The sequence below is a fragment of the Numenius arquata genome, chromosome 16, assembly GCF_964106895.1.
Source record: "Numenius arquata chromosome 16, bNumArq3.hap1.1, whole genome shotgun sequence".
Lineage (NCBI taxonomy): Eukaryota > Metazoa > Chordata > Aves > Charadriiformes > Scolopacidae > Numenius > Numenius arquata.
In genome coordinates this window covers 2,704,185-2,722,027 of record NC_133591.1, presented here as the reverse complement: position 1 = coordinate 2,722,027, position 17,843 = coordinate 2,704,185, and the positions used below count along the sequence as shown (strand labels likewise).

General features: G+C 55.9%; 1 protein-coding gene across 1 annotated transcript in view; it reads left to right on the top strand.

Moving 5' to 3' along the window:
* Positions 1–8,263: 8,263 nt before the first annotated feature.
* The window catches only part of SEZ6L (seizure related 6 homolog like), a 48,596-nt gene continuing 39,016 nt past the window's right edge, over positions 8,264–17,843 (top strand). Inside the window, exon 1 of the mRNA XM_074159777.1 lies at positions 8,264–8,330. Coding sequence (XP_074015878.1) covers positions 8,264–8,330 — 67 coding nt within the window. The remainder of the gene's footprint in view (positions 8,331–17,843) is intronic.

The window sequence follows — 17,843 nt, the reverse complement described above, 5'->3', positions numbered from 1 at the left end:
TAAAAAAAACATCCTCCCCCCCAAAGGCACTTTGCAGGCGGAGGGACGAGTCTGGAGGCAGTTAATGGCTTTCCACCTGCGGGAGCTGCAGAAATGCTACCAACAAAGCACAGGCTCTGCTGCCAAGCTCTTACAAGCTAATCAATTAAAGCATCACAGCTTGGAAGACGGGTCAGAGCAAAGCAGCACAGTATGGATTATTCTTTTTTTTTTTTTCCCCCCTCCATTAAAGGAGCTTTAGAACAAATCCCCTTTTCCCCCCACAAAGAGAGCAACCAACCCCTGCAGAGAAAACCAGCCCCCAGGAACCAGAGAGTGCCTGCGGGTGGGCTGGGGGGGGTGGACTTCTGCCTTCCTGGCAAGGCACAGCCACTCACTGCCAGTTAGTGCCACCGTCCTGCTGCCTCTGTCACCTGGTTCGTGGGTGCTGGCTCCCTGGGTGATGCCCAAAGCATGGGAGACGGAGGTATGTCCTTTCTAGCCCTTGGCCGTGCTGCTGGCTGAGGCACAGACCCCATCAGGAATTTGTTATGTGTGGGGGCTGCTGCTGCCTCCCTGCAATGCCCGGATTAAATAAAACACGGCTCCTTACTCCAGCTGCAGGAGCTGCCGTCGAGACGGGGTTTTTTCCCCAACCTGAGCGATGCTGACTGCTTTTCCCTCTACAGAGGGGTCTCAGATCTCCGAGTCCCTTCCACCGCTGCCCAGATCACAGCTCCCCCAGCCTGAGTCCCTCTGTTTCATGGCACGGAAATTAGCATTTGCCTGGCTAGACTACATCTGGTTTAATAATTCATCCTACGCTGTGATCCGGGTTGCGCTGTACGACTGCGCGTCTCCGCACAAGTTAACCAGCCCGCTAATCTCCCGCTTGTAAATCTAATCACTAGTGATTTCCTATTTACCTGCAGATCATACGTGAGAACGTGAAGCGCTGACAGAGCTAAGCACCAGTTCTTAACGGACTCATTAATAATTCCTCCATTTGAAGATGATTCCTCATTGCTGTTCTCTGAGATCTGTCAATGAGCCGGTTCTTAACCCACTTAAGATGCACTGCGCTGATACTGCATCACGCTGCTTTTCATGAGAATGCTGCTTGATACCACATCAAATACACCACAACCACCTATAACAGCCATTCAGATACCTTCTTCCATCAAATGTATAATCTCTTCAAAGATTGCAATCAGCTGTTTGACAAAATCTGTTTTTCATAATGCCATGGTTACTGGGGCTAATTGTAATCTGCTCTTTCCTTCTTTTCCCTCTTTCCTTTATTTTACTGTTCCTTTCTCGTTACCCATCGCCGGGCTGGGCACGTTGGTGACATGGCAGTGCTCGCCTGTTCTCTCCAGCATCTCAGGGATTACTCACAATCAGCATCACCCAGAGATGCTGGTTGCATCACCTCCTGTGGGGAAAATACCTGGACCAGCCGGATTAAAAATATTTACCTCTGGTCAGTGCTGAGGGCCCAGGTCTGCAGGCTGCAGCCAGCCTGTCCTGCAGACACCTCCAGCCCTCCTTGGGGTGTCCCTACTCACCTCAGGGTGACGAGCACTGATGTTGTGCCCTCCTGCCCAGGGGATCCCAAAAAACATGGGGAGATGCTGCTGTAAGTGAGAAACCCAGAACGTCTTCCTGGAGACGATTAATAGTTTATGGTAAGCACAAAATAATGCAGAGGCAAAGAATTCTTTTTTTCCAGATGCTGGTAGGAGTCATGCTGCACTTTGCCTCACTTCTAAAAGAAAAAAGAAAAAAAGAAAAGCTCTAACAAAACTTCTTTTTGTTCTTCAAGGAAAAATTGCTAGATAGGACAACATAATTCTGTGTACTCATGAATTTACAAATCCACTTTTTCGTATCTGTAACAGTACTTGGTGCAGAGTAACTTATCTTGCAATTTATATGGGATGTAACGAGTAAATACCAGCAGCGTCCGGGTGTGAATACCAATGTTGAAATGGATACAGAGGATGGAAGCCCAGGCAGGAAAGCCTCACCAGAGCAGGTATTTTTTGGCAGTTTTCTCCAGGCACTTGTGGAGATGGTCAGTATGGGCTGCCCATGGAGCTCGGACTTGAAGTTCAGACGCCAACTCGTCCTGCCTGCTTTGCCTGATGCAAATCCTGCCAGACCAAAAAAAATCCCTGAAAATCGCAACTAAAATGTCTTTTAAAACTTTTGGATAGCACAGTGCAGCAGTGAGTTATGGATATGGCAGCCAGAACAGTGTTATTGCCTTGGTAAAGAGCCTGTTAACCATGGATGGGAGGGGGCTGGAAGAGCTGCAGTGCCTGAAGGTGGTGGGAGCCTCTCTGGGTGCTGCTATGAGAAGCTTTAGTTAATTGAGCTATTAATTATGCATAGAGGATAAAACAATGTCCTGTTTTATGGCTAGGGAATTAAGGTACCATAGGCTCAAGAAGCTGCTCCCGGGCTGCATCCCTGCTGCATGATGAAAGCCTTCGCTCCGATGACGGGATGGCTCGCTGGGATGTGCCACGGGGACTCATCTCTGCAAAGCCATGCCGTGACCAATGGCACACACAGAGGCATTGCATCCCTGAGGGATGCTGAGGTGACGCTGTGGGTCACAGCCCCCTTGCCCTGGCTTGGTGCTTGGCCAAGGAGCAGCCCCGGGGCTGGGCTACCCAGCACCCCGGGCAGGATGCCCACAGCGTCCCTTCCCTCCCACTCTGCAGGGACGCCGCTGCCTGCCATCCCCGCAGCAGGTTTGCTTCTCTCGGATCCCCTCCAAACCCCAACAGGCAATAGAGAGCCTATTTTTGAGCTGTGCAAAGTCTTCTCCTGTTGACAAGGAACAAGGACTTCCCTCCTGAAAGGGTCCCCAGCTGTGCCCACAGGCACTCGCTCAAAGGGGCTGGAACCGAGCCTGGCTTTGGACTCAAACCCCCCATTCAGCGCTGGCATTTGTAAGGCAGAGCAGGGAGGCAGCCGGCTCCCAAAGCCCAAGGCTGGAGTGGCTTTGCCATCTCAGAGGGACAAAGGCCTTTTCTGCCCTGGGACAATATTGCCACTCACCAGCGATGCCCCCCAGCCAGCGGAGCCTGGAGACTGCTCCTCAGAGCCACCATTCAGCTTCGCTGCAGGAGACCTCAGCTTCCAAGTCTAAAGCCGAGGGTGTTTTTCCGCTTCCTCCTGCCATTGAAGCCCCTCCGGGCACCACAGAGGAGGGGGTGGAAGCTTGTAGAAAGCTGCAGGGAGGAGGCTGGCCCTGTATGTGCACCAAGGGCTTGGGGGGGCAGGACCCTGGCACCCCATGCCTGCCCCTGTCTCAGGATTCCCCCTTCACACCACGGAGCAGCTGTACAAGGCTGGGTCCTAAACAGGAGCCTTGGAGATCTGTGGGGCAGCTTGGTGGAGGTCTGGAGCCAGGAGCCCCAGATGTACCCTGGTTGGGGTCTGTCCTCCCAGCATCTCCATTCCCCTCTCCCAGCTGGGGGCTGCCCTGCACCCCGCAGTGCTGGGCCCTCAGTGCCCCACAAGCACCCAGGAAAACCCACCTTGACTGATAGCATCTCTGCTCTGAGCCCCTGCCCTCTTTACTGGGGAAAGGGACCTGCACCCAGCTCACATTTAAGCTGTGAGATGCTCTTCAACGAGGTAGCTCGGGGTGGAGGTCTCAGCTCATCAGGAGAAACTGCTGTGCCCAGACTGGGAAAGCTCCTTCCCACAGCACTGGAAGTGCACCATGGCCACCCACTCCTGGCATGTGCTGCTGGAGCACAGCTGATGCAGGTTTGCTCTCTGCATCCCCACCCGCCCAGCACCACTGACCAGCAGTGATGCTCCAGCCTGGGCTCGGGGAGGACTTGGCTGTCCTTGCAGGGGACACCCTCAGGGCTGGGGACGAGAGCCCAGAGATGTGTCACTGACCATAAAATCATCAGGAGCAGCCGAGGGTTGCCTATCTCTCAGCTGAGCTAGAGAGTTCCAGATCCAGGGAGGCAGCTTGTTAGTGCTTCTGCAGGCTGGGCACTCGACGAGGTTCACGTTATGGTTGGGGAAGAATAAAACCCCCAGGGATGGTGGCTCCTTGCTGGCAGCACAGCAAACACCACGGGAGAAACCTCTGCAGCCTCCCTGGGTGGATGGGGATGGCCAGTCCCGAGTGTGAGGACACACAGAGCACATCTTGTGTTATCCTTGCTCCTGCATTTGCAGGATTCAACACAGTGAACAGCCCGGTCCGACGTGGCAGCAGCCACCTGGGAGGTGCTGGTGGCCTCCAGTGACCACAGGGTGAGTCCCAGATGCTGCTGGGCTTGCAGGATGCTTCCCACAGGCTGGTCGGAGCCCCCGGCCATCGCTGCTCCTGCCCCCGAAGTGCCGGGAGCCGAGAGCGGGTGGTGATCGATAGGTGTAACTGCAGAGCAAACGCAGCAGCGCCGGGCTGCTGCATCACCATCATGAAAATAAATGAGAGATTGATTTTCCGGGCGGTTTGGAGCTCATAGATCTCACCAGCTGTGACAAGCGGAGCGCAGGCATGGCCGGCACGGCGGCGCTGACACCTCCCTGCGCTCCCGTGCTCTCCCTGGGGAGGGGGAGGCAGCCGCGAAGCAGCTCCAATGACTCAGGAACCCCGGAAAAAGGGGTAAAGTAGATCTGAGGGGCTTCAGGTTCTCACTGGCATTGCAGGCGACAGACCCCGAGCAGGGAGCCAGGTGAGGCTGGGGACAACGGGAGGGATGGGAAAGCGTGGTACCCCGTGTTCCCCCATGGGAGATGCCGGCTCGCTGGCACGTGGCAGCCGTAGCCCGATGCCGGCATCAGCCGCAGCCCAAACCTTGTCTGCTCACTAGAAAGGCACAGTCTCTCTTGTAATGTCTTATCTTCAAGCTTCTCTTGCTAAGTCACATCTGACTTAATTATGGTAATTAAGATTGACATTAATACAAGATTAAAATGTGAAATTAAAATTAGCTGTGAAACTTATCTGAATTTTTGTGTGCTTATTGATTTTCTCCACTGTTAATCAAAGGTCTGAGGTAACTGCCGATGAACATGATGCTAATTAGAGCAATGCCCACTAAAGTAGCCTCGGGAGACGCTTCTCTATTTCCCTCTGAAAACCCCGGCTTTCTGACCACGCAAACATCGCCGGCCCTGAGTGCTGCCGAAGGAGCAATGACAATTTCTCCTTTTCTTACACGCGCCCCTGTGGCTGCCTGCCCTGCCAGCGCTCCCTGTACCCAGCCGGAGTGCGCGCACGGCCATGCACGGCCATGCACGGCGATGCACTGGGATATACGGTGATGCACAGGGCTGAGGGAGCCGGTCCAGCTGGAGGGGGGCTCAGGACGGCGGATCCCAGCTTCTGGCAGGAGAGCCCCGGTGTTTCGGTGGGGGCAGCAGGAACGTGGTGACTCGGGGAGCACCGAGGCTGCTGGCTCGCCTGCCCTGCACACCCCACCTTCTTTCTCAGCCTGAAATTTCACAGGCCATTAGGCCTCGGCGCTGGCTGCACGGGGAGGCTGCAGGAGGAAAATTATTCAAATCACCCTGTTACACACCAGCCATGGGGAACGCATCCTGTGGTGCATCCCTCCCCGTCCCCCGGTATGTGCTCCCTCCTCCCCAATGCCTTCCAGCTTGCCCAAGAACCCAACGAAGCTGTTGGAAGGACAGGGGGACCCCAGCACCTCTGCAAGACCCCCAAGCTCACTGAGCAGCACCATCCCCAGCAGCTGCTGACCCCGCCACTGGATGCAGGGGCTGTGGGGAGTCGGGAAATACACCCCGAGAGCCCCACCGGCTTTTGGCAGAGCAGCAGCAAACCCTGGCTGGTGCCAGGCGTGATGTCCTGGGCTCACAGGGTGCTGCACCGGTGGGGACCTGGGCCTGGCTGCACCCCCTAATTCCAGCTGATGAGCCAAGGCTTGAACTTAACTGTTCTCTCTCCATCACTAACAACTTTTGCCACTTAGTGAGCATTTCTGCATTACAAATACAGCATTTGTTCTTTTTCTTTTTTTTTTTTCTGCCTGTTACCATGGCGCTGGTGTTATTATCTGGCTATCTTAGGAGTTTACTACAATGCAGATGAACACAATAAAAATCACTCAAGGAAAACTGCTAAATGAGAGGCAACTTTTATCTTTAATAACGGCAGGTTGGGAGGGAAGCCGGGGATGGAGCAGAGGGGGGACGAGAGCCGGCTGCGCTCGCTCTGCCGCAGATAGCTTTGTTAGACCAAATTAAACCTCTGAGCGAGCGAATCCCACTTTGTATATGAAAATGACAACGTTAAATAATATACTGCACCTCTCGGTGATTTCTCTCCCTTTCTTATTTTGTCCTTCTCTCGCCTGCTGCCCAACTGCTCCCAGCTGGCAGCAGCTAGGAGTGACACAGGGAATGCAAATGACCCCGCTGCCTGCACAGCCTGCTTCACGCTCCTCAAAATCCCCCGGCTGCTGCTTCTCCCGCTTGCACCGGTGTCGGGGGGAGGAAATCTGCAGAGCCCGGCAGGGAAAAAGGCAGCAGGATCAGTCCCCGTGTTTGGACGGTTTCTTGACTTGATGTGTTCTGCGTGGTGGCATTTGTAGTGATACCAGTATGTGATTATTGTTGCTGAGGTAACCGAATCAGTGTAATTGCTCTCTCAAAGGTAGCAGGGACTTCTCCGATGGCAGCATTAACAAACTGGCTGTTTGGGGGAAAGGCTGGCCTCGGTCTTGTGGTGTTTGACACTCGTGTCGTGCTTCGTGACATTGTTCTGGCTATTTGACTTGACAGGCAGAGCGGATGGGAGGAGCAGGCAACTCTCACCAGGAGGTGATTTACAGTAAACGTTTCAGGGTAGGATTGGGGATTTCAAAAGAACTAAGCCTCCATTCCTGTTGTTATCAAAGTCGGTGTAATTACACCCTGTGCTCTGACGGGCCCAGGAGGGGCCTGCTGGAAGCTCTCCGTTTACTGCAGCTGCCGGTGGCCCTGGTGGGGGAACGGGCAGGACCAGACCAGGCAGGGAGGTCCTGGGAGCCATCCGGCCCATGGTTCTACCCATCGGTGAGGGAGTTGTGGAGCTCCAGGGCTGGGGCTGGGATGCTGAGCAGAGATTCTTTGTGCGTTGCTTCTTTTGCTGCAGGGCTGAGGAGACTCCAGTGCTCACCCGTGGCCATGGTGCCAGCCCCACATTATGGGGAGGGGCACCCTGCGCAGCTTCCACAAACTGTGACCTCTCATGTGCCCAGAGCCCATCACCCCACCACAGCCGGTCAGGTTGCAGCATGCAGCTGTAATGGTTGCAGCAATACAGCCTGGCTTCTCTGGCTCCAGCAGCTGAACAAAAGCCTGGTGCCTCCATGATCGCCAAAGGGGCCTGTATCAGCCCTCCCAGAACACCATTGCCCTATTCACAGCCTGCATTTGGGGAGCCCGAGGGGAGGGAAGGCTGGGCTTGAGCAGGGAGGCAAGAGGGGTTTGGGGTGCCGAGAAGGGCTGGGGATCCTGAGAGGGGCTTTGGGCGCTGAGGGGAGCTTTGGGTACAGAGGGGGGTCAGGATTCTGAGAGAGAGGGTCTTGGGGTGCTGAGGGGGTTTGGGATGCTGAGAGGGTCTTTGGGTGCTGAGGGGGACTTGGGGTGGGAATTCTGGGAGAAAGGGGCTTGGGGTGCTGAGGGGGTTTGGGATGCTGAGAGGGTCTTTGGGTGCTGAGGGGGACTTGGGGTGGGAATTCTGGGAGAAAGGGGCTTGGGGTGCTGAGGGGGTTTGGGATGCTGAGAAGTGCTATGGGGGGCATGGGGACAAGGGACATTGAGATGAGACAAGAGACTGGGCAAAGGCTGGGCAGTGGCCTGCAGTAGGGAGCGCTGCCCAAGCTGGGGGGCACTGGGGCTCCTGGAGCCAGGGGGAGCCGGGGGACTGGGGAGGCTGAGGGGAGTCATAGGGAGCTGGGGAAGAGCAGCGGGGTCTGTGGGGCTGGGGCGATACGGGGGGAGGGGGTGGGGGGGCAGAAACCGGGGGGAGCCGCGGGCGGGGCCGGAGCTCACGGCGCTGCGCGGGGGCCGGGGCGGCCGCCGGCGCCCTCCCCCGCCGCTCGCTCCGCTCCTCTCCGCGCCCGCTCCGCGCCCAACCGCGCCGCTCCTCTCCGCCCTCCGCCGCGCCGGCTCCGGCTCCGGCGGCAGCCCCAGCCCCCGCCCCCGGCCCGGCCCCGCTCGGCTCGGCTCGGCTCGGTTGGCAGCAGCGCGGAGGCTCCGCCGCGCCCGCCGCCGCCGCCGCCGCCGCACCATGCCGGGGCCCCGCGGGCTCTGCCTGCTCGCCCTGCTGCTGGGCAGCCCCGCGGCCCCGCGCCCAGGTAAGCGGGGCGGAGCGGGGCGGAGCGGGGCTGCGGCGCGGGGAAAGGAGCGGGGCTCCCCGGGAACGGCCGCCGACACCGCCGGGGCCCTGCGCATCCCGGCCGGGGGTGGTGGTGGGGGTGTGTGTGTGTGTGTGTGTGAAAGCGCTGCCGGGGAGGGGGCACCGGCCGGGAACGGGGGTAAGGGGCGAGGAGGGGGGGGGGATGCAGCCGTGACCGGGAAGGGGGGAGTCGAGCAGGGGAGGGGGGGCAGCCGGCTCGGGAGGGGCTGCGGGAACCGGCCGTGCCACCCCCGACCGGGGACCCCCCGCTTCTGCTGCTGCTCGGGCCGGGCTGAAACTTCTGATATTCCTGGGAGAGCGCAGCGCCGGCAGCGGCACCGGGAGCGGCACCGGGAGCTCGGCGGGGCCCGGCGGGACGGCGGCGGCTCAGCACCGCGGGGCGGACAGCTCCCGCCGCCGCCGGGGCCGCCTCCTACCGGAGCCGCTCCGGGAAACCGCGTCCTCACCGGGAACCGTGTGCTAACGGGGGCCGTGTCCCCCCCCCCGGAGGAGCCGTGCCGGACCCTCCGCCTGCCTCCCGCAGGGACATCAGCCCGATGTCCCCACCCCCCCCGCGGTGTCCCCAGCGCCCGGTGTCGCCAAGCCCCCGGTGCCAGGTCGCCGCCGGTGTCGCCGTCCCGCCGGCTTTGGGGTGGCAGTGGGGTGGTGAGTGTTTTCCCGGGGGCTGCATGTTCATTCCACGTGTTTCGCGTTTCCCCGCAGATCCGCTCCCTCTCCCTTTCCCGCTGCCGCGATGACAGACCTAAGAATAGGCACCGGCACCCGTTTGGGGGTGACTTGACAAAGTCGTCGCAAACTCGCGTGGTGCTTAAAGATGGAGAAACCGGTGCCTGCTCCCGGTTTTCTCGTGACTGGAAGGCTGCGGGGCCGAGGCAGCCGGGTTTTGGTGTGCTGCTGGCTGTGGTTACCGATGCGGATTGGTCAGAGGGAGAACGGGAGAGGCCAGCCTTTGCCTGTGCTGCAGTGTTTGTGCAGGGCCTGGGGGGGCTGACCTCCAGGGCCGATGGTGTGTTTTTAGCAAAGATTAACGGCTCCTGGTGCCAGGAGTGCTGTGCAATGCTGCCTGCCCGGCTTCCCTTCCTGGTCTCGTGTTCAGATTGCATTAAAAGACTTTGACTTTTTGGTCTTACGCCTGGCTCTCCATACCAAGACTGTGTTACAGAATCTATCCTTCTTTCTGGGTGACAAAACCGAAATGGGTGTAGGTTATGGCATTTTCTCTCCCACCTGCATGGGTTTGTGTTGTGTGTAGGGACATGCACGTACACATGAAGGAATCAGATCTGGAGCCTCTATCCACAATTGCTGGCACCCTGTTTCAGCATCAGAACAAACAGCGAGACCCTTTTCTCCGTCATGTTACACAAATGCTCTTGTCCAGGCCACTGGTGAGCTGCTGTGGGAGATGTGTGTGTGTACAGCGAGAGCCCCCGTGCTGCCGTGGCGGGGCCTGGGGGAGCTGGGCAAGCAAACTGAGCTAGTGCAGGGCCCAGTACCGGGCTTACAGCTCAGCTGCTGCCTCCTGCCCTAAAGACAGGAGGGCTGCCCCAGTCCCAAGCACCCCTTGGGAGCACCAGCAGGCAGCCCAGCTCCTCAGGAACAGGATTTGGCCCTTATGGCAAGCGCACGATCTGTCATAAATCTCCGGGTAGGAGAACACAGCGTACTGAACTCCTCTTTCTTTGGCACAGAGGGAGCTGATAAATAGTTGACCCCTTACAAGGTTTGGTGAATTATTGTTGTAAAATCCCAAACTCCTGCAGACGCAGCCCTGGAGCTGGTGGCGACGCAGCAGCTCTCCCCGTGCCCCGGGGGAGGCTTGTCAGTCTGTTTGCAGGAGGTCACAGCCAGGGCCCAGATGGGCAAGCCCTGCTGTTCTCAAAGTGTGAGGGGGAGCAGGATCGGACCCTGCAGAGAGATTGTTTGTTGTGCTCCATCCGCCTGCTCGTTTGGTTCGTTCTCTCAAGAAAAAAATGATTTCACATGACTTACCACTGATCAGTTGCTCGGCTGGTGGCTTTTGGGTGCTTTGCACTTGTGAAGCCATTTAGATCAAGGGAGAGGAGGTGTGAAAGCCTCTCCTCTAGGCATCCGCTTCCACCCACCCACCCACCAGCACGGAGCACAGCAGCGGAACAGGCAGCAGCGGCTCGTCCCTTCGCAAGGATTTGGTCCAGGAGGTTGGGGGCAGCGGCGTGGTCATCGCCAGAGATGTTTATTTAGCATCATGTTGAACACAGCCTGCGAACACGGGGTGTGCGGGCAGGCAGTGACCAGGCTGGCGGCTGCGGGCAGAAGAGGGGGGCAGCCCTGCCTATGCTGCCTTTTCTGCCTGTTCTGCCCGACGGGATCGGGCCGGGACCCGCGCTGGGCAAAGCCCGGTCGGTGGGGGCGGCGGGGGCGCGGCCGGACCCCCAGGAGATCCAGGGTTCCTAAAGAGATCCCATTCGGTGCGGTGGTGGCGATGCGGACCTGTGTCCACTAGAGGTTGTGATGAGACCAGCAAATCCTTCCCGAGGCTGCGGTGCTGGGAGCAGAAATGCACCCCGCGGGGGGTGCTGAGCACCGGGGCCCCTCCGGCGCCCCGACATCTGCCCTCCTCCTTCTTTCCTTCAAGGCGTTGGGACATCTCCAGGCTCTAGTTGTCACAAGGGACTAGCAAGCCACAGAGCTTCACCTGGCTTTGCGGTGAGTGCGGCATCAAGGGAGAATTTTTCCAGAAACTCAGGTGTGTCCGGCAGGAAGGAAAACCGAGCGTGAACTCGGCGAGGGCTACAACAAGTGATCGGTGTGCTCTCGGTGAAACCAGCAGCACCCCGAGCGGTACCCTCTCAAGGAAGGAGATAACAGCACACAGTCGGGCTGCCAGCTGGGGCTGTGTGGCCGGAGATAACAGGGAATGGAATTTGTCTGATGGGGAAGTATGAGAGGCTGTAATAATGTCTCCTCTTCCTCCTCTCCTCCTTGGCAGAAAGAAGGAGGAAAGTCTGGATCAGCAGCAATAAAATGAAAGTAATATCTCTTAGCCCTCTCCTTCTCCTGCATTTTTGCCATTATGAATATATAAAGATGCTATTTGAAGAGTACGATGTTACAGTGTCACAAATGCTTCCTTCTATACATTTTTAACTTCTCTGTCAGTGAGGAATTTGATGCGAGTACTTGGGGCTGAAGAGGCAGATTGCAGACCAAGGGAGCCAAACACGCTCGCTTGGCACACAGTGGGCTTATAAAAGCAAACCACGTAAGAAGGGAAGCGCAGAACACGTTCAGGGTATAATCTGTCCCTCGTAGCTCCGAGTCGGCTTCTGCTGGGTTCAGAAATGAGTAGGCAGTAAGTCAGAGATGAGCGACTGCTGGAGAGGGTACAGCAGAGGACTACAAAGTTGATGAGGGGCCTGGAGCATCTCTCTTATGAGGAGAGGCTGAGGGACTTGAGTCTTTTTAGTCTGGAGACTAAGAGAAGACTGAGGGGGGATCTGATCATCGCCTATAAATACTTAAAGGGAGGGTGTCAGGAGGATGGGGCCGGTCTTTTTTCAGTGCTTCCCAGTGACAGGACAAGAGGAAACGGGCACAAACTTGAATATAAGAAGTTCCACCGAAATACAAGGAGAAACTTCTTTCCTGTGAGGGTGGCAGAGCCCTGGAAGAGGCTGCCCAGAGAGGTGGTGGAGTCTCCTTCTCTGGAGACATTCAAACCCCACCTGGACACTTTCCTGTGCAACCTGCTCTGGGTGGACCTGCTCTGGCAGGGGGTTGGACTAGATGATCTCCAGAGGTCCCTTCCAACCCCATATCGTTCTGTGATTCTGTGATTCTGATTCCGTGACTGTGCGCAGAGGTGTGGCGGGGCATCGCTGTGCGGGGAACGTGGGCGTTAGAGGTGACTGGTGTGAGAATGGCACGTCCTGCCAGCGGGCAGGGTTATTCCTGCGGGTATTCGGGGTCAGAGCTGAGCGCTTTGTTATCCCATTTTGTACAAACACATTTTTATTATTTTTTTTTTTAAGCGAAACGGGCGCTGTATGATTAAATAACACGCAGCTTTTGATCTAGACTACAAGCTGCCTCAGAAGTCAGTGCATTTTACATCCTCTGTCATTGCAACGAGTACAGCCAGTTCCAGTGGGCTTTGGGATAAAAAAAAAAAAAAAAATAAATAAAAGACTAACCTTCCGTGAGCAATCCGAAAGTTATTTACTTGATGCGATTTTATTTTTCAAATGTTTGAAAGTGGTTACTGAGCAGCAAAATACGCTCCAAGGAAATCCTGTTACAAAACACAGGCTATATTTTAATTAGCATAACGTGCAGTTACATGGCTGGAACTGGAGCCTGCCAATAAATGTATCTTTCGGGAGTTTAGATAGATGTCTATAGAAAATACAGCATGAGCGCTAGCTTTCCAATTTTCCAGTCCATCAGGATAGATTTACACTCTTGTCAGGGGTATGAAATTGCTGAATTCAGCAGTGAGATAGCTCTGTGCCCTTACCCACTTGACTTGCCAGGCACAGGGTGCTTGGTAAGGCAGGAATGTGTCCCCGCTTCGGTCTGAGGGACCCAGCAGGTCTGTGAGTTGGGGGGGGATCACCCTGCCTCTCTGGGCACCCCGACAAGCGACAGCAGAGGGAGTACCGGGATGAATGACACTGGTATTGAACACAGTGCGTGGGGCAATCCTGGGGGGCCTTTGGTGATACCCAGTCATTCCCCTTAGGCCATGTTTCCAGCAGACCACGGCTCAGGAGCAGAAACCCCGGGGTGCGGCACACAGGGCAGTAGAGATGAGGACCTGCCATCCCTCCAACCACGGCCTCAGGGCAGTGATGGGGATGAGCGTGTGTCTCAGGGGGGTTTAACTCAGCCGGGGGTGGCAGAGCAGGCAGGGCTGCAAAGACAAAGTGCTTCGTGTTGGCCATGCTGGGCCAGCATCGCCGTCTCTCGGGCAGGGAGCAGGCAAAGCCCAGCGAAGCTGCTTTTCCACTGCTGCTTTCAGAGGGAGGCGACACACACGTGGCCAAACCAGCCACAAGAAAATGCCATCAAACTGCTGCCAACCAGGCACAGAAAGGCAGCAAGCCCCCCTGCTCCCCCCCAGCAGCACCCGCTCGTTGCAGGGGGCTCATTGTTCCCGCTGCTGACTCAAAGGGAAGAGGTGTTTGGCAAATGGTGTGATTCAAAGAGCGACAGAACCATCTTTAACATGTCCTAAGGTGCAAAAAAAAAAAAAAAAACATGGATCCTGAGGAGCTGGAGCTCTGTGATCCCAACTGAAGCCTGGGATGTCTCTGGCCGGGCTGTGCAGCAGCGCTACGACGCTGCAGGTACGGGTCTGTGCTCCACGTTACTGCCCCACCGAGATGGACAACAAAACGCAGAGCATCAGGAAGGCTGTGGGGAGGCTGCAGTGGGTTCCTGCAGTTCAGCTGCTCCTCCTAACTGTCTTCCATGGCTTTCCAGAGCCCTTCCCAAAAGGACCTGCTTCACAAGGTCGCTTCTCATGCTGATGTGCACTTGAGTGATGCCTCGATGGGTTGCACGGAGGAGACCCGTGTGATACAGGTGCCTCAGCTGCTCTCACTGCAGCCCCGAGTCCAGCTCAGCATCGGGGTAACTCATTTTGCATGAGCCAGGCTGAAGTGAAGGAGAAATGCTTTGCAGAGAGCGGCCCTTTTCCCCTGAGGTACTAAGGGAAGGTGTCCTTCATTTCAGAGGACAAGCCACCAGCTGCCCGTCTGTCTGTCTGGTTTCACAGCTTGTTAACAGCCAAGTTGTTCAGGATGTTCTTGTGCAGCCCCGTGGGGCTGGTCCGCTCTATCTGCATCCCGCTCCGGTGATGATTTGCCTGCTGCAGCCCTGCCCGGGCAGGAGAGGAGAGCCCAGGACAGACGGATACTCTTTCAGGGAGCTTCTGCCCCCCAGCACTGAGCCCGTGCCTTCCAGTGGCTCTCCTGAAGAAAGCAGAGCTGCTCGGGCAGGATGGGCTGCTCACCCTCTGCCATGCCCCGGAGCAATCACTACAGCAAAGATGAAGAAGAGGAATAAATGAACTTCTGATACTTACAGCGACCCCCCTGTCATGCAGCTCTGTTATCCCTCAGGCTTCATCCATAAGGATTTCAGAAATCAGAGAAACCATGGAGCTGGGCGGCTGGAGGAGCCTACCAGAGCCTGGGGTGGAAGAGGCAAAGGTGGGAAACAGTTGGAGGAAGGGAGGCTCATTTTTCAAAATGGAGAGTGAAGCATCTTGGATTTCTAGCAGAGCCTATGACATAGGATTGATAAGCAAGTGCGAGTGTTGTTTATCTTCAACTTGAATCTATACCCGTGGTCCCTATGGTTGGGATGATGCTTGAACAGTCACGGCTGGTGCCTGTGTCCTGACCCAGCTCGGTGCGCCCTGGCAGCCCCAGGACCCCTGAAAAATTGGGGTGCAGGTGATTAGCAAGGAACTGCCGGGAAATTTCGAAGTTGGGGGGTGCAGCTGGCACAGAAAGGGAGCACTCCTCCTGCGCTTTCGAGAAGACACTATTTCTGGCCCAGCGTCTTTCTTAGATGACATGGATGCGGAATAACAAGCCCTTTGAAGCATGTTGCTGTGAGTTAGCATCACGCCGTTAGAGCTGCCAGAATCGCACTGATTTGTAAAAGCAGGGACCCAGCTGAGTGGCCTGAGCCCTGTCTGCAGCCAGAGGGGGGGATGAACAGGGGGAGCCTGAATTCACCCCCCCAGGTCCTCCTGTGTGGGCAGTTATCCCAGGCTGGCTGGGCGCAAGATAGAGAGGGGGGGTGACAGCCCTGTGGCATGGGGGACCCTCTGCTGCAGTGCTCTGTCCCTGCGGTAGCTGAGGTGGGGGGGTCAGGGCTGTGGGCACACAGAGGTAACGCCATCCCTGACCCAGGGACCTCCTCTTGCTCAGGGGGGACGGTGTTCCCGGGGTGCTGAGAAGCTGCTTTCCCCTGCCCCCCAGGTTCTTCCTCTCACTTGCTGTGGTGCAGCTGACGCTGATGTGCTCCCGGTGTGGGCAGAGAGCACAGCCCTGACTTAGCCATATCATTTTTTTTCCCTTTTTTTCCTCTTTTTTTTTTTTTTTTTTTTTTTTTTTCTGGGGAGAGGCCAGAAAAGCAAAGGAACCAAAGGAACCCAAGTGCTGGCTGAACCTGGAGCTTTTCTATTGCAAATCAAGGAAGGTCTGCCTGGATTCCCCAGGTCTGCGTTGTGCGGGGACAAACACAGATTTGTTCAGACCTTCCCCCCTTTTCCTGACCCCAGGATCCCGTTCCAGCAGTAGAAAGTGGAGATCCTGAGCGACTCCCCCAAGGGCAGGGACAGGGACTTGGCTCCGTGTCCTCTCCGGCAGGAATAAGGGGTGCGGAAAGGAAAAGGGTATTGGCATCCCGGGACAGATGGCTGCAGCAGGAAGGGACAAGGAAACTTTATGCAACCAAAAGCCAAGCTCCTGGCAGCTGGGAAGGAGCGTATGAGCGTCCTGGCCACCAAACCCAGCTCTGGAGGTGCGATTCCGAATGCAAAGCCTTAGTCTGGAAAGGGAAATTGGTGCCAAATGCAAAGGCATCCAAAAATTCAAGTGCGACAGAAGGAATATCTGTGGGGCTGATCCCGGAGCAGCGTAATCTGCTCGGCAAAAAGGATTTTCATGCTTCTGTCTGTCTCACTGTCTTGCACACTTGTGCATTATGTGCCAAAGCAAGGATCCGAGGTGGCAGGAGTCGTGCTTGGGAGAGGTGATTCTGCAGGGGCAACCCCAGAGAAGGGACAGCAAACGTGGTCCCCAGGGCTGTCGGGGGGGTTTTGGTGACATGCGTCAGCCCATCAACAAGGGAGCTACTGCGGGAACCTGGTGCTGCCATGGAGAGCTGGTACAGAGCAGGCAGGAGCAGGCAGGAGCAGGCAGGATTGGCCAGGAGCAGGCAGGCAGGAGTGTTTGCCTACAAATAACATCAAGGGAGTGGGGGAATGTTCCGGAAACTGGTCAATTCGGGGTGATTTTGGCCATCAGAATGGCTGAAAATATTTAAAATTCAAGAGAGAATCTCCATCTGACTTTTTAGGGTGGATTAATGGAGCGTGTCAACATTTTGTGGATGAGATCCTTCATCCTGGGTAGATTGGTGGCTGGGGGACAATACCGGAGGACATCACTTCTGATATCCCCTCTGCCACCTCCCCGCAGCCCTGTGGCTCTTCCCCCGACGATGGGGCTGCATCACGATGCGCAGGAACAGGGCTTGCATTTTCTGATGATGATTTAAACGCAATTTCAGTAAAACTCAGGCTATTCCAGACTGACCTTAACTTCCATTTGCGAAGATACCGAGTCCCTAAATTAGAAGACTACTCTGGCATGAGCCCTGACAGCCTCCCAGTGCTCCCAGCACACCAGCAGCATCCCAGCACACCAGCAGCATCCCCGCCCACAGCGAGGAGCTCTGCAGATACCTGCCTGGACCCATCAGCCCATCTTTTCCCCCATTGCACAGGATACAAAAGAGGGAAGGAATTAAAATAAGCAAGGTAGATGGTACTAATAACATTAAAAACATGATCCAGGTGTTGCTTTGTTATTAGAGGGGCAGGGGGGTACCTGGCTCTGGTACCTGGACTGGCCTGGGGTGGGATCCTGTGCTCCGACCCTGAGCATCCTTAAAGACATCAGACTATTCCCAACACCATCAGCTCTGGTGCGGAGGGTTCGGATCCTGGGGCATCACTGCCCAAAGCAGCCACCCGCCTGCAAAGCCACCCCAAAACCCAGCACCCCAAGACATGGAAAACCGGCTTTAGAGAGCACCCGGCCTCCCTCAGACAACTTGGTTCCTTTCACCCCTTATCATCCATCCAGATTATTCATGCAGCGGTTTTTAAATTGCTGTTGGACACTATATTTACATAAATATGTGAACCAATGAGGTCTAAAACCCTGGTGAGCTCTAAATGGTGTATTAGGTTTTTGGAAAGAGGATTTTATCAATTTACTGAGAGCACAAATCAACACAGCAGAATTTACAAACCCATCAAAAAGTGAGGTGACAGTTTGGAATTAATCCTCTGCCTGAGGCACACAATGTACCTCCACAAACATCTCCCAGCATAAATATATTTGAGAAATAGTGAAGGAAAACGTAACTTCTAATGCCTTCGTACGCTGCCAGCGAAACGGCTGCAGTGTCATCGGGGAGATGAATGGAGCTAATGTCATTGGGAAGGTGCTGCTCCCTCCCACTTTATTTTTATCCAAGACTCCATCCCAAGCCTGTGTTGAAATATTTCAATTTGTCTTTGTTCCAGAATTCTCCCCAAAGAAAATTTCCCCAATAATCTTTCTTCCTCATTCATTCTCTTTAAAAAAAAACCAAAACCACAAACACCCAAAAAACCATGGAATTTTTCTGCACACACCCCCATTGCTTGGAGTAGCGCTGG